We start from the raw sequence: 26,443 nt of genomic DNA on the forward strand, positions 1-26,443 counted from the left end.
CTGAAATGGGCATTTGACCAGCACACATGTAGGCACGTAATCGAATCGAAAGCTATCCCTTCTGTTAAATTGTACCCCATGTGGCTACATCTCCCATCACTCAAAGAATGAACTGGGAAGAGTAGTGGGCAACGCCTATAGTTTTCTCTTCTGAAAGAGAAGGGAGTCGTCATCCTGAGCACAGAAAGGAAAAGCATTCCTCTAAAATTGATACATTAAGAGAGCAGGAAATAAATCAGACAACTGATGACTTTCTGGCAAAAAAACGTAAGGCTTACGTGAAACAAAGCTGAAGTATAGGGACTTTTTTCCCTAAATACCACTGATTATATTGTAGTGACAATTCATCTGTATTATTTTGAATTCCAAGTTTTTTGGACTTTTTGTCCGTATTTAAAGTTACAAATACTTTTCATTTTGTGTTAGTACAGTAAGCCTCTGGCTCCTCAGGGCAGCATGTTAAAGTGGTTGGTTGTTTTGTTTTTGCTATTTCCAAATACATTTTATATACTGTTTTTTTTTTAATACTTTGTGTTTTCTAAAAACAAAGACATTATCTTTCATAAACAGCATAATGATCAACATAAGAAAATTAACACTGATGTAATTCCATTTTCCAATTTACTCTCCTTATTTAGATTTCACCAGTTGTCCCAACAATGTCTTTTGTAACAACAACAACAGAAATCCCAGTTGACGTGCTGCTTTCATCTGTCATGTCTCTCTGTCTCCTTTAACCTGGGACAGGACCCTCAGCTTTACTTTGTCTTTCTCAGCTCTGGCATTTCGTTGAATGCAAGCCAGGTGTTTGGTAGAATGTCCTATAATTTGGTCTTGTCTGTTGTTTCTTCATGAGTAGGTTCAGGTTCTATATATATGACAGGAATCTGCAGAGGCAATTTTGTGTTTTGCTCAGTGTGTCATTTCAGGAGGTGTATGATGGTGATTTGTGCATTATTTGTAATGTTAACTTTGATCACTTAGTTAAGATGGTGCTTGTTAGCTTTCTCCACTGTAGAATTGCTGTTTTCCCCTTTGTAATTATCAACTCGTGGAGACATGGTTTGACACTATTGTAAAGATCATACTGTAATCTGCTACTTTTGGCATCCACTGACGATTTTTGCCTGAATTGTTATTTTTCCACTATGCTGGTTGCCACACGGCTATTTTCTAATTCTTTCTTTCCTTCTCCATTTATGAGTTGACTTTCTACTATAACAAAGAGTTTTTCTTTTTTCTCCATTCATTCATATATATTCAATATACTTGTGGATACTTACTCTGTCCGTTAGGTTTTTAGATACTAAAATCATTCCAGATTTGGCCAACTGAAACCCCCTTGTTCCTTTTGACATGTCCTCATTATTCTTTGAGCACTTTGAAACTCATCTTATATTTTCCCAGTCTTAGCCCTAGAAACAGCCATTTCTTTAAGGGTCCCTGATTCCTTTTAGTGGAAAGAAGTATTTAGAACTCATTGGAGTGGTACAGCTTCTAGCCCTCTCAACCAGCGGAAGTAGAATATAGATGTATGCACATACACACACCTGCACACATCTCTATCTTTCAGTATCTGTATGTATTATAACGCTGGGTGCACACTGGTGCTTCAGCCCCAATCCAACACGAGTTCATTCGAGACTCTCTGCTTCCCATGTTTACAACATACTTCTCTGAAAGTGAGCAATCTGCCTACAACATTGCCCACAATATATTTATTTATCTGCTTGATCTTTATCTATACATAGTTTTGTCATGTACAAGTGTTTTGATCAAAAATGTTTTTGGCACCCTTTTTACATAGCAGCAGGAGAAACACTTTTACGGACAAATTTATGTTTTTAATTCAAAATAAAAGTATGATTTTGACTTTTAACTTCCTTCACTCTGAGCATTACAGTATTGGCCTCAGATTCTTATTTGGAAATTTATCTATAAATCCACCAACTATTTTTTCTTTTTCATTTGTTTTGCAAAGAACTGTGCACTTTAGTTGAGCTATAAAGCAAGTTCTAATCATTAAGTATCAAGTGCTTTTACCGAAAATATCTTAATTAGCTTTGTCTAGAGACACTTTTGATTACAAGGTACAGAAAACCAACCAAACTAGGCTCATACTGACAGTATTACTGGACCATGTATGTGTGAAGTCTAGACATAAATTTACTTTGGGGCACATTTGGTCCCAAGCATTCTAATCGTGTCACCAAGACCCATCTCTCTTCATGGCTTACCTTTGTTCCCCTCGTCTGGCAGGAAGGCTGTGTGAAGCTCCAGATTTGTATCCTCACATGTCCCTGTTGAACACAAAAGAATATTGGGAATAACTATCAGTTAAGCACAAGTATGGGAAATAACCACCTGAACTGGTTTTGTTTAGCTTGGGTCCAGGCTCATTCATGATCCTGTTACGACCAGTGCTCTGTGGGCCAGGCTGGGTCACACACCCACTCCTGGAGCCCCATCCAAGCCACACGGAAAAATAAGAGAGGTGTGATTCAAAGAATATTCAAGGAATTGTTAGCAGAAGAAGGGATAGGCTGAAACAACCAGTGTTCAAAATAGCATTGGATTCATCAACTCATTAGCTTGACAGGAAAAAGAGGAAACTTCTTTGAGGGAAAACAAGGATCTACTGTAGTGATTAAACTGGAGAAAAACAAATATCTTACTCCAAAATAGGCTCCGCCCTGCACAAACAGATGCTCAGTTTTTAAAAAGAACACGAAAATTAATAGAGTCGTTTCAACTTTACAGTGACATAGATAATGGTGCCCTCCCTGATTTCTGTTGAACTTAATTTCAGTGCTTATAAGGTAGTTTTAAACTTCACAGTTGAAGAAAGCTACTTAGCTAAGATGTTAAGCTACTTAGCTAATCTTTTTTTTTTTTTTAATGAAACCAAAAATCTCTAGTTATTCTGCTCTTCCTCCCTACCACAGCAACACAGTCATGGATATTAGGAGTCAGGATATTTCAGAGTATTTGGATTCTTGTCACAGCCCTTGAATTACCTGTCTAGCTTAGCCAGACAATATAATTTTATCATAAGTCAAATAAGAGATTCTTGTCTAGGATCCTGTTCTCCCAGCTCTCTGATCTTGCTTATCTTCCATATCTGCATTTTCAGCTTTCATTTCATATTAATGGATATCTTGTATAGCATACGGGGGGTGGGTGCGGGGAGAAGACTAATTACGTTAGAATCTGGTCACTAGAAGTGAAGAAAAGCCTCAACAAAAATAATGAGAAAGGGAAATGCAGGAAATGTGTGAGGGAAAATTATTAGACTCTCAGTGGCTGGGAGGGTAGACTGGGAAGGCACAGAGGACGACAAAGCTGGGGAAAAAATGGGACCACGATGTGTGCAGGGCTTTGAATGCTGAGAAATCTGGAATTGTCACCTATGTAGAACAAAGCTGTATTTTAGGAAGTTGGAATATAAAATGGATAGAGGGAAACAACATCAGGACAGTATTGTAACAGTAGTTGTCAGAGCCTGAGGGAGAACCGTGGAGAAAGGATGACAGAGATAAATTTCACATGTAGAATCAAAAACCCCTGGTGACTTTTTGGACTGAGGGAGAAAGAGAATGAAGTTGAAGGTGATTTCAGGTCTTTGAACCCAGTTATCAGGGAGGATGGGAGTAGCACAGACAGAATTAGGGACACAGGAGAAGAAGCCAGTTTAGAGGGTCGACGGTAAGCTTCGTTTGTGGAATGTTCAATTTCAAGTATTTGTAGAACACCACCTTCAATTCTTCCAAAATGCCTACCCCGTGTTTCTGTAATTGTGCTTCAGATACTATAATTTAAGTCTTTAACCTTCATCCTCTGCTGACTCCTCACTGATACTCGATCAACAATTTTTCACTCTTCCTTATTCACATGCCTTTCCTGCTCTCCTTATCTCTGCCCCTCTCTATCAGCTAAAATTGTCTCATATTTTGCAGAGGAGAAAAGGTTACTAAACTCAAATTTCTTCAAATTCCACCCTTTACCTCCAAAGTTATTAGCCCCTTAGTCACGTTCCTTCTCAGTGCCGACCCTCTCATCTGTCCTTTCTGTTCCGCCTCTTGTTGCCTCTTTGCATATCTTGCTCATTTGTTTTTCTAAAGGAGTTTTTAGTCTGTCCCTTTCCGTTGGCTGGAACTTTCCCTAACACTGTGCCCATGAACAGAATCCCAAGACAAACTAGTCTTCCACTCCTCCAGAGTTGGGAGTGGGCAGCTGATAGAAGAGTTCTCTCAACCCTCCCTCAGCCTTAAAGCCCATCCCGCATCTCACATGGAGATTCTCACTCAGTTCAACTGGACAATGAATTCCTTGATCCTCATGTCCTTTCATTACTACTTGACAGTGTAATGCCTGAAACAGCAGGTGATGATTTACAAAGATTCACTGAACTGACTTCTCAACCGCATCAATTCCCATGAAAAGTACTATTCTGAAGGTTACTGGTGACCTACCTACCAACCAAATATCATGACTTTTTTTCTGTCCTTATCATACCTGACTTCTGAAATATTTGACACCTTGGTTTTAAGTGTCTATGAATTTCTTTCCATTTTAATGTTTATTTTTTTCCATATTTGTACTAACATATTCCTTTTTATTATTTACCCTTAGGTGTGTGACAGAAAGGTTGAAAGACTTGAGCCAAATAGGGCTCAAAAAGAGCCCAGTTTAGGCATTTCCTAGTCAAGCTGTGCCCATTCCTTGCTTCTTAAAAGTCTAACTTGCTTGACTTCTTGTAAGATTTTTTCCTCCAGTCACATTATCCACTCTTCCTTAATTGCTACTGTTGTTTAACGCCAGTCATGGGCTTTTTTCACTTTAACATTTCCAACTATCACTAAATCTAACCAAACCCCAGATTAACTATTGTGCACAACACAAAATGGAAATGTATTCAGTTGAACCTTTATCTCTAGTCTTGATCTAATGAGTTCTAGACCTGTATTCCTAAATTTCTGTCAATCAGAACTATCTCAATGTGTACTAGTGCCTTCAAATTCAACGTCAGACATTCCCCAAGCTTCCCGTTCCACAATTCCTTATATATAAATTACTAGCGACAGCATCCACCTAGCAATTACCGTAACTTCTCCCTTCCCGTGTCCACCACACTCAGTTTGTCACCAAGCCCTAGAGTACATTTATGAAAAGTCTGTCAAATTCTCTTGCTCCTACTTACGTTAATCAGCATTGCCTAGAACACTTTTTATCATCTCTTGCCTAGACTTCTTGCAGCGGTCTCCTAGCTTGCATTCACGTTCCATAATGCCTCTAGAGTTATCTTACTAAAACACAAATTTGAACATGTGTCTTTAGAACCTGACTCCCTATTTCCTACAACATAAACTCAGTCTGACCACAGCCTCATCATTTACCACACCCCCTCTAAGTCCCACCCTGCACAGCTGTGTAATAGCACATACCATTTCCGTAACAAACTATGTACTTCCACATTTTTCTTCTTTAAAAATGCTGGTCCTTCTCTTTGTCTTTCTGATGGACCCTTACTCTAAGTCCCAGCTACGCAGCTCAAATATATCCTCTGCACCCACAGAGTACGTCTACCTACATTGTTATATTTTGTTTCTCACGCTAGCCTGGCAGATACTGCTGTAACAAGAGTGTAGGTTCGGGAAAGTGCTAGGGGTAGAAGCCCAAATGCTCCCTTTCTTTTAATGAGGACATCAAAGACTATGAGGTAGAAACAGTGGGTATAAGCCAGAATTAGAGAGTTTGACGTGGCAAAAATGGAAAGAAATTGAACAATTAGATGCGATAACAGAGTTTTAAAAATATTTTAAAATTTTATTATATTTAACTGTATTTGAAGAGGGAGACATTAGAGTATAAAAGAAGCTTCCTTCCACATTAATATAGCCCGCCCCACACCTTCAACCAACTCGTCTGTAGATGGCTACAGTTTGCGATTCCTGAACTACAGTTCCTCTGCTGTCCCCCCAGTAAACTCAATTTCTAGTCAAAAAAAAAAAAAAAGTATGAAAGGAGCAAGGACTTAGGAGAACGGGATGGTCAGGAGGGGCTAGCTTTGGAAAAGCAAAGGCTTTTTTTTTTTCCCTACCTGAGATGAATGGATGAAATTTTAAATCTCTAAATAATGGAGTGCTGAGTTGAAGATGATGGCATAGCAAGAACTGGATGGCTTTAATGTATGACAGAAGTGTAAATTTCCAACTCAGGATGGTACAGCCACCAATGAGGGCCAGCTCACCACAGTCGCTTGTTAAAAATATAGGAATTTTGTGGGCTAATCTTTGGTAGCTTGAAATCTGCCATATAGGAATATGTACACCATGTAAGTTGGCAAATGCTACCAATTGGAACTTTTCCCCCGAGTTCGCTGGCCCACCACTAGAATGCTTTGGAGTCTCCATGAAGGCTGAGCCAAAACATTCCCAGTTAGTGAAAGCTAGGTTGAACTTGGAGAACATGGTTATATTTTGTACCTTGTCAACCCTATTTTGTGTTTCTTGCCAGGAAATCTCTACCATAAAACAGAAGAGTTGGCTAGAGGGTGATCAGAGAGATCAAACAACGGAGGCTTTGGGATAATGAATTTCAGACATTGGAGATAGAAAGAAAATGCTGAAGACGGCGTAGGGGAGGGGCACAGGCAACTTACGGGGAAATAGCGGACCTAGTAAACATGGAGGAATTGTGATGGAATAAGATTCTGGACAGAATATAGAATATTTCTTGTTCAACAGCAAAGGAACAAGAAAGGTGTGTCAGTCGGGAAAGCTGTTTAGATGTCTGTATAAAAACTCCTAGGATGTCACCATACTCACAAATGGAAATGGTGGGTATACTGTAAAGGAAAGGAAAGGCAGTGAAATGTCAGTTCCAAAGCTCTAAAAAGTGGTTAAATCATATCTTGATGTTGCTTAAGAATGATGGTAGGCAATAGAGGCAGAAGAACAGGAGCCAGGAGCTGAAGTTACAAGGAGATGAAATTACAGGGAGATAAGTTGGTGATTTGGAGAAGGCAGGTACACTTGTTTCAAATAATATGAAGCAGAAGACGGATGGCAGATCATGAACTACAAGGGACCCAAGAGAGCAAAGCCGTATTCATTCCCCACATCGAATAAATGTTTTCTGCCATAGGGATCCCGATAGTCATAGAAGTAACTGTCATCACTGGTGATACTGGGCATGCTGGTAACGGCCGTCTGCAGGGCTGAACTACCCATAGATGGACAGAGGCTGAGACCCACGTGGTCTGTGCTTAAGGCAAAGCAGGAACACCAAACAGTGAGGAAAGAGGTCTCAAATGGCTTAATATTAAAATCAGAGGAAAACCATACCTTTGTTGTACTCCCATCTCCTTACTTTATGATTTCATCTTATTTTTATGTTTAATATGTAGAAGGTGTTGGGGTGGAGGGAGCACTTAGGTGCAGGCACTATAATCTTTTCACTCTTAAGGTCCTGTTTTGGTCATGGCTGTCTTACTCCAGGAAGACAGTAATGTATTGGCTTTTTTCAGAATAAGGCGAAAATGTCTTTTCTGGATGTGCAAAAGTTGAAAGATGTAAGTGAGAGAGCTCATGTGAAAAAAGTGTATTTGGACCTAACTTCTCTATTAATTTCCACACTTAACGGTTTATTTTTAAATGTATGTTTTCCAGTTTTCATTTCTTAAATTATCATAACAAAGTTGTATAAATACCTTCTAATCTCTAGAAAAGAGCTCAGTTAAGAGCTTGGACTTAAAGAGAAAGAGGGAATTTGTTACTCATAGCTGTTCTCCACAAATTAGTAGTCTTCGGAGACGTATTAGCAAAATCTTTTGCATTTATTATGTTGTTTTGTAGAAGCTAATTAGAAAAGAAAATGAGGAAAGGTGAGGTCTGTATATCAAGAGTTGACCCCTACTGCATGAATATAGTAGCCTGAAACCTGTCTTTAAACAAAAAATGATGTACCCAGAATGCACATAAATTAGAACTTGCATCTGTAAAGGCTACTAATTTGAAATATTCTGGTTTCTGGTTTTTAGCTGCACAAATATATATTTTCCTAATTACAGAATAAGTGTCATTAGTATCAAGCAGTGAGTACAACTGCCTTGAAAGCAATATAACTTGAAGCTGTAATTCTGTCTAAATTCCTCTTGACTGAAATTCACTTTTTTGTAAATTCAAGATAATACTGCATTTTATTCAGTTTTTTACTACTCAGATATAATTCCCTTTATCTTTTACTATCCTTTGTGATAAATTTTAAAGCTTGATCAGTTAGAAAATAGATTCACTTTAAGTCAATCTCCATACCTGCCACGTGAATCAAAATACATACATATGTTTTGTCCTGTTCATGTTCCAGATACCATACTCCTCAGCATCTCCTGGGAATTATGTAGTAAGTACATTTGGGTTTGTTTGCTCATAAAAACTGATGTTACATTTTATTTGGGCAATGAAATAGTTGTCCAGATGTTAAGAAGAGCCCCTGTGTATTGGCCAAGAAGTGAACATCTGATTTGTACTGAGTTGTTTCATCTGCCAACCCCAGTACATATGCTGATGTTCATTAGTGAAACAGTTATCAATCTGGCCAAAATTGCCCTCAGTACCGTGTTTTACTTCAGCATATGTTTCTGTAAACCAGTAAGATACACTCTGTCCAATCATGAAGAAAGCTATCCTCAGTTACACAATGATATGCTTGAATTTGCAGTTTTCCAGAACAATCCATACCCACCCCCTGAGTACCCCACCCGCCGTACAGAAAGTCTAAGAAGACATTAAACTTTCTCCCAATCCTGAAGAGATTCAGATAGCAAAATAATGACTGGTAATTGGAAGGATTTTTTTAGTTTTCACTCTTAGAAATCGAGAGCACTTACTCTTTTTCTTATCATTTAGTACATGTTAAAATTTCCCAATTATTCATATAGACATGAAGTCAAATTATCAGGTTTTACATGACCTCTTAAACCTACAAATAACCTTTTAACCATCATAACATCATAATCCTTGCTGCATCTTAAGGCCATCATAGATGACTTGTTATAATACTTCAGGGGAAATGCCTAGCAGAGAGGCAAGGATGAAACGGTAAAAAGGAAAACCGTTCCTAAGGAAGTTTTCAGAGCTGGTGACTAACTAGAGCAGGAAAAAGGAGTACTTAGGGAGATCAATGAGCGTTTCACCCTTCATGGAAATAATGTCCCATGAACACAGTGAAAAGCACATGGTGTTTTAGACCTGTGAACTTAGCGTTCAGTGTCCCCTTAAGCTATCCAAACTAAGAAAGACTAATTTTTTTCACATTCTCTATGAAACAGAAATAAAAGTAAGGAAGTTTGGATAAACCTAATTTTTCTTGAAGTCAATTAAGAATAAGCCCAGTATAGTTTTATGAAATTAGACTTACTTGAAAGTAAATTTAAGTTGTCTAATAAATAGCAATAAATATATTACTTGAAATAATTAGTGGCCTATGTCTCTATACTGAGAGTGAAGTGAAAATTTAGCTACTTAATAGTTAATCTGATTACTGTACATCTGACAATTCTAAAACCCATTGCCTGAATTACCATTTCGGTTGTGTGAATTCACTTTAGAATCACCTAATATCCATTTCAGATTGATGGCGTAGCTACAGCCTTAGGAACCCCTCAGCATTAGTCAACATTACCTCTCATTTCTAACTGATGTGATAGCTCAAGTTATAATGCCCCAGAAGTGTTGCAGTTGAAACTGATAGAAGAGCATCAATGTATCTTTTTAAATATATGAGTATCTTTTGGTTTTCAGCTGCCTATAAAAGCCAGGGATACAAAATATAAGAAGATTACAGTAAACTAAATCAAGGATACACATGAAATATTTCTATTTTATGGATTTGTAAAGGCCCCATTAAATGGTTTCTCCTTAACCTCATTATACCAGATGTGATTAAGTCATGGATAATAAATCAGTGTTACAGCCTCATTGTCTTTGGAAACGTGTCAAAACAGTCTCAGCATATTTAAGCTAAACTATATTTTGCATAACATTGAAATGATTGTGCATTCAAAGAAAATAAATTATGGAGAAAATATATTTCCTCTATTATTTTCAAACTGGATTATTATAAAGTCTAACTTTTCTTTTGTTTTTCCTTATATTGTTTAATGAAATGCCTGACTTTTACTGAAATTTTTTATAATTATTTAGGGTCCTCCAGGAGGTGGAGGGCCACCAGGAACACCCATCATGCCTAGTCCAGCAGGTATTGTAATCAAACTAGCCACGTGGGCATTTGACTCTTAGAATAAAAATCACAAAATACAGAGATTCTTAGGAAATGTAGTAGTATTCATTACCTCATTGATGGCTTCACAAGTCGAGTAGAGGTAGCAAGTAGGAAGAAATAGTGTTCTTAAGTAGCTTATTGTCCAATTACTTTAAGCATTTAGGAAATTCCTGTTGTGTGGGTGACAGAATTAATTAGAATTAAATGGTGTTGATCTGTATGAATTTCCCAGTAGCTTATCTGACTGAAAGTCTGCTTGAGACTGTGAAAAAGATCCAGATCTCACAATTTAGAAAATTTCTGCATAAGTAACACATGAAATACATGGATCCGTTAGGTTTAATACAGCAAAGTAGACCTACCATAGTAGGATGTGGATGTGCTTACAATTACAATATCACTTAGCCTGCATGTCTAAGGTATTCATTAGTTAGCTAATAAACCCACTATGTAGTGTGGAAAGTTTTTTAATCTTTTAAAGTACCTCAGTATTCCTGTAATCTCTTAATATAATTATTTTAAGTATCATTCTCTTTTCTTTAAAACTTTAGTACAAACTATTAAATGTATGTGTCCTGAGGACCATAACTGGGACACAGCCCTCTTAGAAAGCGCTCTGGCAACAAGTACCAAGAGCTGTGAGAAAGTTTATACCACCTGATTCTATAATCCTACTACTCAAAATGATTAGAGATACAATTGAAGAATCATGTAGGAGGATGCTCATTTGTTGTAACAGTGAAATAGATACAACCTTCATACCTAATCCAGTTTTAATGAACTTTTTAAATTAACTTTTTATGAACTATAATGTAGCCATTAAAATTATTGTCAAAGAATTTTTTTAATGACATGGAGAAATACATGTTCATGATTTGATAGAGTATGATCACAATGTTATTTTAAAATATATGTAACACTGAAATCTAGAAAGTAGGTAACAAAGAAATAGGCTAAGACTTTTATCAGTTTTCACTTCTGGCTAATGAAACTGATGGAAAATTTTTATAATTAGAAATTATTATTATGTTGCACTGTTTATTATGTTGCACTAGTTTGCTGACATCTAGATATACAGAAGCTTGAAATTAAGTATCAATCATACCAATAAATAATTATTTTTAAGTTTGGAATCTTTAATTTAGAAAAAGCATAAATTTGATATTTAATTCAAAATTTTACTTTGTTTTACTAACTCTTTGGAATACATCATAAACATTTGATGGATCTCTGTCTTCAGAGCATCTTAAAAGAAGTGAAACAGAATTCATTGTGTATAGAATTATATGGACTGAACATCTTGCCAAAATTTGCATTCTTATCTGATGAAATTAAGGCTTAATTTATGAAGGTAGAACATGATTAATAAATACTTCACTACAATACTCAAAGAAATTTTTGGAGTAACACTAAACTTTGCAGATAAAACATAATCTGATCACTTTCTTTCAAGCCAGAAATTGCCACCAGTATATTGTCCTTGCTTTTTTTGCATATTCTTATGTACTCATCCCTTATCAGTCAGTCCTCTAATATGAAGTCAATACCCCCCCCCGCAAAAAAATTAGGTGCCAGTTCTACTTCATTGTCAAGTGTTTCTGTATATGAAAAGCCCTACATTTTCTAGAAAATACCAATCTATTCACTTAGTGTTTTTTTAAAGATGAAATAATAAGTTTAATTGGTCTTAAAAAATATAAATTTCTCTTTCTGAATGTTTTAAAATACACAACTCACCTTCCTTTCAAATTAATTACTAAAATTAGTAAGTAAAATTAGTAAGGCCAATAAAAGGTGAAAACCCATTCGAAGGTTTCCTATGCTTAAAAAGCAACCCAAGCTTTTCTGAAAGATAAGTTTTCAGGAGAGTTTATTCCATTAGTTGAATCTAAGTAAGCAGATATTTATTGTCTATAGTACACAACATGAGTAAGACATGGTCCCTTTCCTCCTCTCAAGGAACTTATAACCTAGTTGGAAGCAGGAGAGAAGAATAAGACAAGTAAAATATTAACTATAATGCAAAGCAGAATTCAGTGGTGGGGAAGCACTCCCACACACCTGTGAGTGTCAGGGGACAATGAGACTTAATGGAAGATGTGGTACTGGCAATGGACTTTGAATAGTGAGTATAATTTCAGTAAATGGAGACTGGATAGAGAAGATGCTCAGAGGAAGAAAGAACAGAAACATGGAGATGGAAAAGTCTGACCCTATGCAAGAAGGAACAAGTGGCCTGAGTTGACAGGAGTATAGTGTACACAGGATGTAGAAATAGTTATGGCCACAAAAGTAAGTTAGGCGCTTACTTAGTATAAACACATAGGGGTCAGCCAGAGGTGGGCATTTCAACTTTTCAACAGCATGATGTATTAATCTAGAAGTAAAAAATAATATTTAGGTTTATGGATCACTTTACAAACAATGGATAAATGGCATCTAAACTACTCTAAAGTAATAAATTTATTAATGTCTAGTAACTCAAAATAGGAGGAAAAGCAATTACCCTTTTCCCACTCTATGGTTACTGCCATGAGAAAGCAAGTGATTTTTACCTTCTGCCTTGAATCAGTACAAAACACATGAAAAATACCTTTTTCAAAATAGAGAGTCCTACTTTAATATATTTAAGAAAACTGTATAACTGGAAAAATAGGAAAACATTTTATAATTGATAGCTTCTAAATGGAAAATATTAAGCCTTTCACTCTAGGCCATATGTTATAAAATACATATACTCAAAGACTTAATTAGAATTAGGTAATAGACATGAAATGTAAATTTTTAAAAATTCTATAAAATGTTGCATATATTTATATAGGTATACACTAGTTATTTTTATTATAATAAATCAAGAATAAAATGAGTGCTAAAAATTTTATTAAAAGTTGTACTAGTGGGACACAACATTGTAAAATGACTCTAACTCAATAAAAATAATAATAATAAAAAAAAGTTGTACTACTGGAAGCTGGTTTTTGCTTCAAGCAAGAGAATATTTCATTCCACTTGTATAGTCTTGTTCCAGTCACTTTCTGTGGGAATTAAGCCAGGATATTCCACCAGGACATAATATTCCACTAAGGAAATAAATAACTGAAAAGCTACTTAATCAGAATTTTGAGAGATTTTTATTATATGGATACATATCAGTTGCTTAGAGAAGTCAAAAGGTATCCGTGTTTTTTAAAAATTTACTGCAATCTTTTAGATTTTTAAAGTAATACTCCTTTTGACCTAGATTATTCAAGTGATTACTCATAATATTATACACACACATACACACACACACACACACTAGGTAGGTACTCCTAATTTATTACCTTAGAATAATAATTTCTGGGTCAGAAAATGATTTACAGATACTTGGTTTCTGATCATTAGGCATGACTGTTTCAAGTGCTGCAGCTGTTAACATGCATAAGTGTCCAGATCATCTTTGATTATTACTTTGTGATGACTTGGGTGAAGATTATAAAGAAAGATACTAATTAAGTAATATTTTGTTTCAGATTCCACCAACTCTGGAGACAACATGTATACTTTAATGAATGCAGTACCTCCTGGACCTAACAGGCCTAATGTAAATATGAATCTTCTTTAAAATTTTTAGAATGCATTTGAAGACTTAAACTCTAAATACATTCCTTTTCCTCGATACTGTTTAAGCTTTATATTTTATTATCCAGAATCCTATTGGATATCAAAAGAATCAAATTCTTTATATGTTCTGGGCTGAAAAAAACATAACATATAACATATATAACAAAAGATTTCATATCAGCATAATTTAAATGTAAAACTGAACCTAATCAATTATAAAATGTTGGTCTATGGCCTTTATCTCAAATACCTAATAATTAATACTGTTTGAAAATGGCAGGTAATGTATAATCATCTATGTTAACCTCATTTTCAGCATCACTAATTTCTTCATATGGTTGGGGGTTTTTTTCCCTGATAAACTTGAAATTAAATTAGGAAGTTGAATATGCTCACTTTTAACTTTTGAAATCTGGGGTTTAAATATAGAACTAAAGCAGATATACAGAAAGAATTTGGGTATTATTAATAAAGCATATGGTCATGATTTTTCCACAAAAACGGACAGGAAAATTGTATTTACTTATGATAAAAACCCACATGTTAACAAAAAATATTTCTAACAAAATACAGTTAATTGACAGGTATATATATATATATATATATATATATATATATATGAATATACAGTAGCTTAAATTAAGGAAAAATCAGATGTATGACAAATTTCCGTAAGTATAACAAAATCTAGAAAGGAAATGAGTATTTTAATTGAGCTTCCTAGCAGTCAAGACAACAAAGGGAAACCATAAATTGTCCAGTGTGGTGTGGTACTTGAAATATGGCAAGTCCAAATTGACATGTGCTGCAAGTCTGAAATACACCCTGGATTTTGAGGATTTAATGTAGAAAACAAGTAAAATATCTCATTAAACTTTTGACTATTTTGAAATGATTAATTTTGATATGTACGGTAAATAGCTTAGTAACTTCACTTGCTTCTTTTTACCTTTTAAACATGGCTGCTAGTAAATTTAAATTTTCTTGTGTAGTTCACACTTGCGGCTTGCGTATTTCTGTTAAGCAGCACTGCCTCCAGTTATCAGTATTCTCTTTATGTCATCAAATAAATTCTTTTTCCAGAAAAAGAAACAATTTCCTGTCAGTAATGTCTAAAAGGTGTTTTCACAGAGATTTTAAAGAACACTGTGAATACGATAATGAGCAACGTTCATTTTAGAAATGCAGCATATAGAAGAGCTCCTCATACTGCAATTTCATATCTTAAAACTTGATATTTGAAAGGGAGGGAGGAAGGGAGGAAACCAAGAGCATATGGTACTGGAGACATTTCTACAGGCAGCTAAACTGATATCGTCCAGTGTGCTCCATTCTGGTTCTCTAACTTGTTACAAAGATAAGAGATTCAAGAAAAGTAGAAGATGAACATATCACTTTTTCAAATGTCATTCATTTCCGCCAGAGGTAGTGAAAGCAAATGCCTGCTAAGGGCTAGGACTGCAGTGTTATGTGCTTCCAGTATGATACCTACAGTCTTAAAGTTGTTTAGAGCACAGTGGGGCGGATAAAAGGACCAGACCAAGGAGGTTCACGGGCTACTGGCCTCATGGGCACCACTGGTTTCTTACCTAGATCTAAATTATGCTTGTGACAGTAACCGTTCAGAGTTAATTTCTTTGTCCTCTCATTCAACACATACATATTCCAAGTTATTTACTGAAAATGAAAACAATTCATCTATGTACTTTTAGGCAACAGAATTGGCGTTATTCTGGGAAAATGTATAAGCACGTGGTTTGTGTGGTCACAGTGATGGAAAACCATCTGATTACACACAGTCAGTGCCATACAGGTTGTCTGCTGAGGGCAGTTTCCCGCCCCCCAAAGTCTGTATGATTAGTAACCACCACCCCATCTACACACGTAAATACACGTACACACACTGCATTCCGTATTCTGCACCAAACAATGTGGAAGAAATGTTCTGGGCATGGGGAATTTTAAAAGCAAGTGTTTTTGGTAGGCTATCTTAACTGGAAACATAAGGTAATTCTAGAGAACTTGTTTTCAAAGTAGGGTCCGAGTCTCCTTAGAAGTATTCCAGGGGAATTGAGGGAAAGACTGAGGCGGCAGGACTCTCCACCACCAGCTCTGCCACAGCGCATCTGTTCACGCCTGTGTTGTAGCAGGCTTCTGATGTAAGGTTTCAATGGAAAATAAAATACCGCTAGTTTAAAAAAGGTTAACAGCTATTGAACTGTCATTGAACTCACGTAGTTGAGACTGCCAAGAAGACCTGGCTATTTTCAGCTATCCCCAAGGAGCTAATGTATTTAACCTGCAAGATGAAATTATTTATCATGTCCACTTTAACAAAGATAGATTGTCCGCTAAGAAAAATGTTAATGTTGGCATGTAATATTCAATTATTCTTATTAATAAACCAATCCCTTTAGAGGCTTCTTCTTGTCTGTAATAACAACATTTGTCAACAGCATGGAAGAGAATGCTTATCATCTCATTTGCACTGGAATGTATGTGCTTTCTAGGTAAGGATATCTGAAGAAGAAAAATTTGGATCTGAATGAGGATTAGCCTGAACATAGAGAAATGGAATGAGGGAGGTAGAGAATCTAGAGGGCTGGAAAAAAAGCTAGAAAAATAATCTCCAGACTTGGAAATGAAGATAAGTTGTGGAAGTGTCTTACAATGTTAAAGATAGATGTTATGACATTAAGATAAATAACTGTTTTCAATGTGATCATAGTCATTTTCTCCATTTTTTAAATAGTTTCCAATGGGCCCTGGGTCTGATGGTCCCATGGGTGGATTAGGAGGAATGGAGTCACATCACATGAATGGCTCTTTAGGTAAGGATATTAAATTTGATGCTCAGAAATGAATTCAAAACAAAATCTTAATTCTACATAGTGGACATTATGATGGTTTGCAAAGTTCTTCCGTGTGGAGGAACTCATTTTGAAATGCTTCAGCTTTTACCTGAGACTGATGGTTTAATCCACAGTATATTGGCTCTGATGGCTGGAGATCATTTGAAAAATCAGATACGTGAGAATTGTTCTAACCTAGCTCATATTCACAGGCATTTACTTTAATCTGTCAAAATCTGAGTGTTCTGTGATAAAAGGGTGCACTGCTGCTTTGGGCACCGGGAGGGCTGTGGTATCCTCCCAACAGGCTTCTTATCTCCAAAGATCTACACACACTGTCCCCGAGGAGCTTCAACTCCTACAAGAATTTCTTAATTTTGTTTTTGTGTATTAATGTTTGTCTCTTTAAAAATAAAATTGGTAATCATAATCTGAATGATTCTCTTGAGAGAACACTGTCCACATTGTCAGTGTTTGTAATAAAGTAGTGTGGATAAAGGTTGAAATCATAATTCATAAATGATGGTTTTTGCTTTTTTTTTTACCAAATGGAGCCAAATATCTGTAAGGTGAACAAAAAGTCTTACAATAGTGAGAAACAGAGACAAGTGGTACAAAATTGACCCAGTCACACACATGCAGTATATGGAAGCAGGCCAAATGCAAAACACAAAGGAAAAAAAAAGACTTTTTTTATGTTTGTATATGTTTATCATCATATCATACTGTATCATAAACAGTGACGGTGGACGTTTTTGATCATTTTTTTTCTTTTGAAAAGGAACTGTCTTTTACTTAAGTTGGAGAAACTATGCCCATGAGTAACTCAGGTTGTACACAGACTTCATAACCCCACCCTAGGTCAGGAAATGCCAGCCTCTGATGCTTTGAAAAGCTATGTAACTTCAGTAATCAAGAAATTCTTTGTAGCACTTTGGAAGACCTTTTATGCTTTTAAGGATCCATGCGTATTTTGCCTAGATTTCAACATGTTTATTTGAACTGTCCAATTATGGTAGCTACTAGTCATGTCTGACTAATGTTTAATGAAATTAAATGTAAAATTCAGTTCCTCAGTTGCACTCATATGTAACATCAAGTGCACAGTCACATGAGCTAATGGTGACCAGAACAGACACTGCAAAGAAACACTTCCATCATTGCAAAACGTTCTATTGGACAGCACTGTTCCAGAATTTTACTTTCCAGCTTACTGCAGAATAACTCACTTTTCAGTCTTTTAATTTGTAAGCTCATTCACAAAAACGACATTTGGTCATAGAAGATTCTCAGATATATTACTCACTAAAATAGAATTTGCAGAAGAGTTTCACATACATTTGTCATCTCTAATGAGTATTTCTGCATGTGTTTATATATACATAATCACATATGTACATTCAGCTTTATTATGCCTGTTTATAAATTAATCATGTTAATAAGCCCTCACTTTATTTGTGACTGCTGACGAAATGTAAGATTAAAATAATATTTTATGCCAGGAAAATTGTTTAAATGTAAAAAGTTTTTTAAAAAAGCTAAAATTGTGGCAAGGATCTGATCTTTGTTCTTTGTTATGATTCCATTTCTTTAGAGATTAGTACTGATTCTCCATTCTCCTAAGAACTAAAATAAAGTTATAACACTATATTTTGAAGACATTTTTGCTTTTAATGGATTGCCATGAATATTGATTGCTACCAAATTTTTAATATTCAGAATACTTTGATTTTGATTATAGTAAAATATGTTTCAGAATATTGTCAGCTACTGTTGCAAATATCCATTTTATATTTTATCATATTTACTAGAAGCATCATTTCAGAAAATACAGAGATCTCTCTCTTGCTCTTTATTTACATGTATGTATATCTGTATTTGTGTTAGTATACACATTTTTAAATTTTGTATTGAGTAGGGTATATATGTCCAGTATTTCACTTTCAGGAATTTATGATAATAGTTTCTTATTCTGCCATTACCCAAAAAAGTAGGTGACTGGGAACTAGAGGTACAATTCTTCCTTGCATTTGCCGTCAGCTGACACTCACTATACAGTTTAAGAGGAAAGTAATTTTCTGAGATTCAAAAATCCAGGAGGTAAACACTGGAAAATACATGCAATGTACTGCACTATTTGCATATATTTATATTAAAGGAATACGTAATTTACAAATGGAATCTTTACCTAATAAAGGCTTTCTTTCCCTATTTTGTTTCAGGCTCAGGAGATATGGACAGTATTTCCAAGGTCAGTACTGTGTATTCTATGTTGTTTTTCAATCTTTATTTTATTCCACATGGAAGTCTTAAGATGATTAGAGTAACATTATGGATTTTGTTCTCAAACAAGAGTTTGAAAGTAGAAGGCCAGATATAATTAAGTGGAAGTTAAAAATATTAATGGATATAATCTATGGGAAAGGGTTAAATGAGTCTTAAGAATGTTCCAAAGCATGCTAAGATTCATTTACAGGACGTGCTATATACATGATTAGTAGAAACCCAAGTAAATAATAATCCGTTTAATCACGTTGTAACATTACACATTTGTAAAGCAAACTGACATAGTTTAGGTAATCTGTTGAAAATGTAAAGTATAGAGCAACATTAAAAGAGGTAAATTTGAAAAAAGTAGTTGTTCTGTTAGAAGGGCATTGCGTTTATATATCCTGTTTGTCTTTCAAACCTTCATTAGGTAATGCTGATGTCGTCAATCACTATTATAGTTCCACAAAAAAGAGAAAAAAAGTAATTAGAGGAAAATTATATTAATAGAAATAGGAAAGTGAGCCTTCCAATAGCACACATCTACTTTTTTCTGCCTTCAATATTTTAGTATCTAAATTTAATCCTTTGCTAAGATGCCTTATATTTTTTGAAGAATACCTAAATACTTTTTAGGTCATGATGAATTTAAAATAGTTCTCTGTGGATCACATATATATTTAGAATGGCTGATAAGAACTAATTTTTAACTATCATTAGAATGACTTAGAAGTTTGCTTTATGTCAATAAATACAGAAATTCATTAAAGGAAGACCATTCTTAATACTACTTTGAATTTATATTCATGTATAATGAAGTAAAAATTCCTGAAGCCAAGGAGAATAAAATAAAATTGAGCCACAGAAAATCTTAAATAAGACTTAATGCTAAAAAAGCAAAAATGAAAGTGCAAGAGAGAGAATTGAATTGGCATTCTGGCATGATATCTCCATCACCTGGTTGCTTGGCCTCACAAGTTCTACATGTACTTTGTATGTCTGTGTTTAGGAACAATCAGTATCTCTTTTTTTCCTAAAAGTAGATAAATATTTATAAGGGACACTATCTTACCTCTGTGAGAAATAGTATTGGGTTAAGCCTTCAAAAGGTTGTTTTCAGCGTAAGATTCATAGTATAATTCCATTTGAGCTGTCTCTCTGGGAAGCACCCTTACAAGTCAGATGACCATGATTGTATTGACTAGCTTAGGTATCTAAGAACTGATAATACCTGAATTGTGTTTTCTGGTCACCAGTAAAATTTCTAAAGTTATATTTGAGGAGCATATTCTGAAATCTAAAAATAATTATTTATTACACCAACATGGGAACATCCAGATTGCTTAAGGCCATCTTAACTAAAATTTCCACTCACAACCCATAACCTTGTACATTATTACATAGATGGAAACAAAATTCTTTATGAGAAAGTACTTTGTAATTTATAAAGTACTTTAAAATTTTGAAAGAGTCATAATGGCAAATTAAATACATCTTCTAATCTGCCTTCACATCAGATCTATTGCTGTTCCTTCTGTGCTTGTTTTTCAATCTGTATTCCCAGAAAGAGGATTTTCCCCCACACTGTGCCTGCTGCTGCTAACATTCCCTCCTCTAAAGATGCACTGCTTATTCTTTAAGCATTAAGTGACCACCCGTTGTGTACTTTTGTGTACCGAGTGTTGCTTTATGCACTATGGGGAAACACAAAAGACTCCTTTAAGTACAAACATAATCTTTGCCCTCAAGTGCTTTATACTTAGGCAAGAATTCCTTCATTCAGTAGACATTAATGCACCAAGGCATTATTTTGGGCTGTGAAAATCCAAAGATAAACAAGATGTGGTCTCTGCCTTCAAGAAGCTCAGTATAACTAAGGAGACCAAATAAATACAATAAGGAAAAGCTTTAACAAAGTAATGTTCAGATACATTTCAATTCATGTAAGAATTATCCCCAAGTAATAAACATGCCACTTCACAGTGTGCTGGAAGTGACTTGTTGCAGCCACCTTCAGATGGGTTCCTCGGCATCTCATTTCCGCACCACCCCTTCTCCTCGTGCATTGGCTGCAGGCTGTAACCAGGCTGCCTGGGTGATGGGACCACTGCTGACTGACTGTCGCATATCCATTACACGAGAGTCACTTTGTCTCTGATCCGCAGCTTCAAGCATATTGTACACCCCCCTCCCAATTATTTTTCCCTACCTCTTTCCACTCACAGCCTAATTTTTCTGTCTTCTACTCCAAGCTATGCAAGTTGTCACTCTATCTCCCCATCTTTTTCCTTTTCTAACACATGTCCAGCTATCCCAAGAAACTCTCTTCTCCCTTTTCTCTTATTTCCTGGATCTATTCCTTTCCATCCTATTCTTTTTCTAGTCATTCCTGTTTGTGAAGCACAAGATGATCTTGACCACTACTGCTCAGCAATTTTGTTCAAAGTCCCTCTTGGATCTCTAGCCACATCTTCCTAATTCTCCAATTAAACCTGTATTTTGTGAAGCATCAGTATTACATTTTTTTTTAAATTTCTTACTGCATTTTAAAAGTTGTTTATTAGTACTTACTTCAGTTCTTTTTCTACTTTTTTATTATAAATATGCTCTGTTTTATCCATTTTACATGTAAGGTCAATAAAGAGTACTGCATTGAGAATCAGAAAGCCTGGCTCTATTACAAGTAGTGGCAACATGTTACTCGATTTCCCTTGGGCTTAGTTTCCTTTGCCACTAAATAGAGCTGGAAGTTCATTCCCTGCCTGCTTCACGGAACTGTTGAGAATCAACTGTGAATATGCGTTAAGGGCTAGGAGGCGCTATGCGGACACTGCACACCATCCTCCTCATTACAGTATCTTCCGTGGGCAGGGCCGGAGTGTACGTTTTCAGTGGCAAAATGAACTCAAAGCTCCAAATGCAAGCTTTAAAATTATTTTTGCTTAGTTGAGGATTATCTAGTAAAACTTAAAATGTATCTTTCTCAAAATGCAGGATTCATCTTTAATTTAGAAGTCTTTTTTCCTTAATGAAATGTGAAATTCTTTTCATCCCTTCTGCAGCTGAGAAGTCACCCATTTAATCAATGGAACAAAAATATTTTCCCTTGGAGTGATTTTAGGGGTTGAGGATGGAAAGGAGTATATGGGTTGTTTTCTTAGATGGAAATCACTTAAATAAATTCTGCACTTCACGTTAAGATAATTCACATTTCTGTTTTTGAGTTTGAAAACAACCGTATCAGAGAAGGCAAAATCTGATCATGTCCTGCTTAATAAATTATCAAAGGAGTCTTTTCAACCTGAAGCTTTCTGACCTCGAGAACCTTAGTTCCAGTTAAAGATGTCACACCATTCCCAGGGGAGCTAGTCACCAACTACAGGTCCCTGCCATCTCCTCAGGTGTGCCGTCTGCGGTCTCGCTCACCTGTACCCCCTGGAGAACCAGGACTGGCAGTTTGTTCTTTGGGGAGATGGCAGAGTTTATAATTTGTTGTTGGCTGCCTGTGGGAAATCAATTCAGAGAGCTTAGAATAATATCAGTATTACTTTATTCCAGTTGTAGGGAGAGCCAGAATTTCTTCAAGTGTTCCCTTTACTAATAGCAGCCTGAAAAGTTTTGGACAATTTCTGGGGATAGATGGGAGAAGAGCCAATAAAGTTAAGAGATGATATGGAAGAATACTTGCAAGATAAAATTAGAGAACAGAGAGCTTAAGAGAATTAAATGTGTTAGCCAGAAAAAAGTGTGTGTGTCCATATATATGCTCAAAAATAACAGTCATGTGATGTCATAGCTTAAGGGAAAAACTTTCTCGGGAATGAGAATGTAATAAAATCCCTTGAAAATGGGGTCAGTATAATCCTAACTGTACTTTTTTTTCAAGCTCAAGTCTTAAATTCTTAGAGTGTAAGTAGGGGAAAAGTACACATTAACTAAAGAAAGAAATGCAACCAAATGCCTAATGTAGCTAAAAGTAACCTTTACTTGTATTCCTTTGTGCTCCCTACTCTCTAATTATGTGCTCACACAATTGGGGTGACTTTTTGACCAACCTATGCCCTTTTTGTGCATTATATTCTTGCCTTGATGATAAAATCTACTGAAGATACTGCATACAAACATAGCTACAGTTAAATGCATCACACACACAATTCATTGCCACCCACCCTCACAATCCCCTCCAGGTTGTTTTAGGTCTTCCTCAGATGCCGATACTGAGGAACCTTTAGCAGTATCTTCCTCGTGTTACCCAGTGACCGCGGACAGCACAGTTTCCTCAAGACTCCCCATTGAGCAACTTTTGTTTTTATGACAGTTTTTCTAGATTACTTCAGATTGAAAAAAAAAAAACAACTATCCTATCATTTCAAGATTTTCAAATATGCCCAGTGAGCTAGGTAGGAACAGGTTTCAGAGATCTAATATTAGCTCAGTCTTATATGTTGAATGTTTCGTTTTAATAATCTTCTCAGTGTTCTCGTATATACCACCACTCCCCCCACCCTCTGCCAAAACCAGAGTTTAATGCTGGGCCACCATGCTGTTAAGACTGCATGGAAAACAGAAATAGCAATGAAGTGTTTTATAAGCAGTTCGATATTAATGTCATGTTCCTTTCAAACGTTTAAGTGTTTTTACATGAGCACTTTGTCAGGAATCAGATTTGAAGTTAGCTAAACTTCCGAAATTGTAAATCAGGAAATGATCTGTGGCAAAAGTGCGGCTGAGTCTGGGAGCATCCCAGCTTAACCAGAGACACGCAGCTGCCCGCCGGGCACTTCATGCACCTCCGGCTGGGGGTGACTGCTACCCAAGAATGGAGGGGGCCCACTTCATATGTTTGTTTGAATATGATCCACGATGCAGCTGCCAAGTGCATCCTCAAATACCGCTACTATGTATGCTAAATGATTTTTTATTCCCAGATTACCAGCTTCTCCATTATGTATGAAATGACAAATCTGCCTTCACCAAAAAGGTTTCTAGATTTGGGGTAAATCTTACAATATTTTTATAAATTTACCCTTTTTTGAACTAAGTCAGAATTATCATTCCTGCTTTCAAAACACAGTTGATTAATACCTATTAATAAGTTATAGCTTAGCTATAGCTTAGTTAATTGCACTTAGTTAAATTTTACTTCATTTTTTTTCCCCAGGAAATCAAATTATCCATGTTCATTTCAAAGCACAGTTACTTTTCTCTATACTTGGGAAGCTAAAATTTTTAGAGAAAAAATTTATCCAAAAAGAGAATCCTCTTTATGCCATTAAACTGTGGTTCCCTGGCCCTTGGGGCTCACTGGCAAATGCAGCTCCTATGGACTTCAGAGGGCTCCTGTTCTCAGATCCTCCCTGTGGGGTGCACAGCAGGATGAGACACCAGCTGTATTCCTACCAGCTCATCTACCTGTCTCTGCTTTACAGTTTAACCGTATTTTTTAAAAAGCGCACATTCTCCTGGGAATAACCCATTCATGAAATTTTCATTTTTATGACATAACTTGTTTTAACTCAAAATCCTCAGAGCAATTTTCTTTTTTTAAAAATCTAAACACATATTCCAAAACAGAATATTGAATGGCAATGGCTTAGGAGAAAACCTAAAACCTTTCTTCCATTTGAAATAGCAAGAGTTTTTAACCTTGAAGTTTATTTTTTACAAGTAAGAGTCCCTCAGGCACAGTTGCAATCCCATGTGATCGTGCTCTGTAAGTCACTGCCGTTGTCTTCCCTGTTGACCTGGGGTATCAGACCACCTCGCACGGCTGAAGTCACTCAGTCATGAGATTAGCCAATGTAAACAGAATATGAAGCAATATACTGCTAACTTCGTGTTTGATTAGATTGCTAGTATTAGCTATTTTCTCTTAAAGAATTTCCAATAAATCTACTCTTCAACAAATGAGAGGAAGAGATTCTAAAGCAGCTCACCTTTGAGCATTCTTTTCCTCTAAAAGTATATATTGAATTCTCAAGTCCTAAAGTATTTCTCTTGTTCTTAACTGTAGTTGTTAACTGTCTTTCTTTTATACTTATGTTTCATCTAAAAATAATGGTTAAAGGAGTGTTACTATGTAAACCTTACATAGAATTAAAGGGAAGTATTTATTAAAACAGTGGCCCTTCGAACTTGGATTAGTAGAATTGCCCGGGGAAGTTACTGTTCCATCAAGTCTGGCTGGGGTGAGCTCTCTTCATCATGTCCCTGCTGGGACTGTTTCTTAAACTCTCTCGAGTTCCAGGAGCTCTATACACGAAGGTGGGAAATTGAATAAATATTGATTCTGAGACTAAGGCTAAGAGTTATGGTGAGTTATTTGGGGTTTTCCATTTTTTAATTTTCATTTGGGAAAGCATTAGGACTTGTCAAGGTGCAAAGAATGACCTAGGATAGACGGTAGAAAGTCTGAGACTGGAAGTATGAGTGCACTCTGTCCTCAGAGATACTGCCGTAGATGCCACGTTTGAAACGGTGCAGTGCAAGAGGGAAATGAAAACCTTCAAAATGTCTTCTTTTCTAAATCTCGTTTACAGAATTCTCCCAATAATATGAGCCTGAGTAATCAGCCGGGCACTCCAAGGGATGATGGCGAAATGGGGGGAAATTTCTTAAATCCTTTTCAGAGTGAGAGTGTGAGTATGCCCTTGACTACATTATTGTATCCAGGTTTCATTTCTGAAGCTCTTCTTTAGAATAAATGCTTAAAGCCATTATTACAACTGTTCATCTAGAGTTCAATAGTTTGATCTTTTAAAAGTTAGAAAATTAAGTGGAATTTCTTTGTAAAGGTTAAAAAATAAACTTTCTTTCTTACTCCTACTGTTATATACATGGTTACAAAAACTATAATACTAATTTTCCTACAGAGAAGACCCGCTGTAAAGGCACATCCTAGAAACAGGTTTCATATTTGATAGTTTTTGTAAGTTTTCACTAAAATTTCTTGGATCACTGCAAAACCGGGTCTATGCTCAGTGCTGTCCTTAAGGCTCTGAAAACTGTCTCTAAGATGTCTTTACTTCATGCACTAGACTTTCCTGCCTGCTCTGTTAATGTGTCATTTGCATTTAGCCTGAACAGGATACCCACGTCGTTTTTCGAGTGAGGTTATAGTGTTAAGCAAAGGCAGGTATCATTTCCTGTCTCCACAGAAGTAGACAAGAGCAAAAAGAGAAGGGATAAAAATGTATTCATTCATTTAACAGTTACTGAGCACTTACCATGAGCCAAAGCAACATGCTAAGCAGTGGAGACCAAAAGGACACTATGGTATCTTTTCTTAAGGACTTGTTGCATCATACAATACTTTCTGAACTAATATTTCACATTAGAAGCATCTATAGGATTTTTTTTTTAATGCAGTTTCCCAGAACCCTCCCTAGACCGAGTGAATCAGAATTTCCAGGAGTGGGGCTGGGCATACGCAAATG

At 36.0% G+C, this 26,443-nt stretch overlaps 1 protein-coding gene across 2 annotated transcripts in view; it reads left to right on the top strand.

The window, feature by feature from the left end:
* Positions 1-26,443, top strand: part of SSBP2 (single stranded DNA binding protein 2) — a 249,894-nt gene that overhangs the window by 216,441 nt on the left and 7,010 nt on the right. For both annotated transcript variants that reach the window (XM_031674398.2, XM_006197620.4), the window contains 6 exons: positions 8,368-8,403; positions 10,206-10,260; positions 13,797-13,867; positions 16,640-16,718; positions 18,962-18,990; positions 25,547-25,645. In XM_031674398.2, the coding sequence (XP_031530258.1) occupies positions 8,368-8,403; positions 10,206-10,260; positions 13,797-13,867; positions 16,640-16,718; positions 18,962-18,990; positions 25,547-25,645 (369 nt within the window). The remainder of the gene's footprint in view (positions 1-8,367; positions 8,404-10,205; positions 10,261-13,796; positions 13,868-16,639; positions 16,719-18,961; positions 18,991-25,546; positions 25,646-26,443) is intronic.

Source organism: Vicugna pacos, chromosome 3, assembly GCF_048564905.1.
Source record: "Vicugna pacos chromosome 3, VicPac4, whole genome shotgun sequence".
Classification (NCBI taxonomy): Eukaryota; Metazoa; Chordata; class Mammalia; order Artiodactyla; family Camelidae; genus Vicugna; species Vicugna pacos.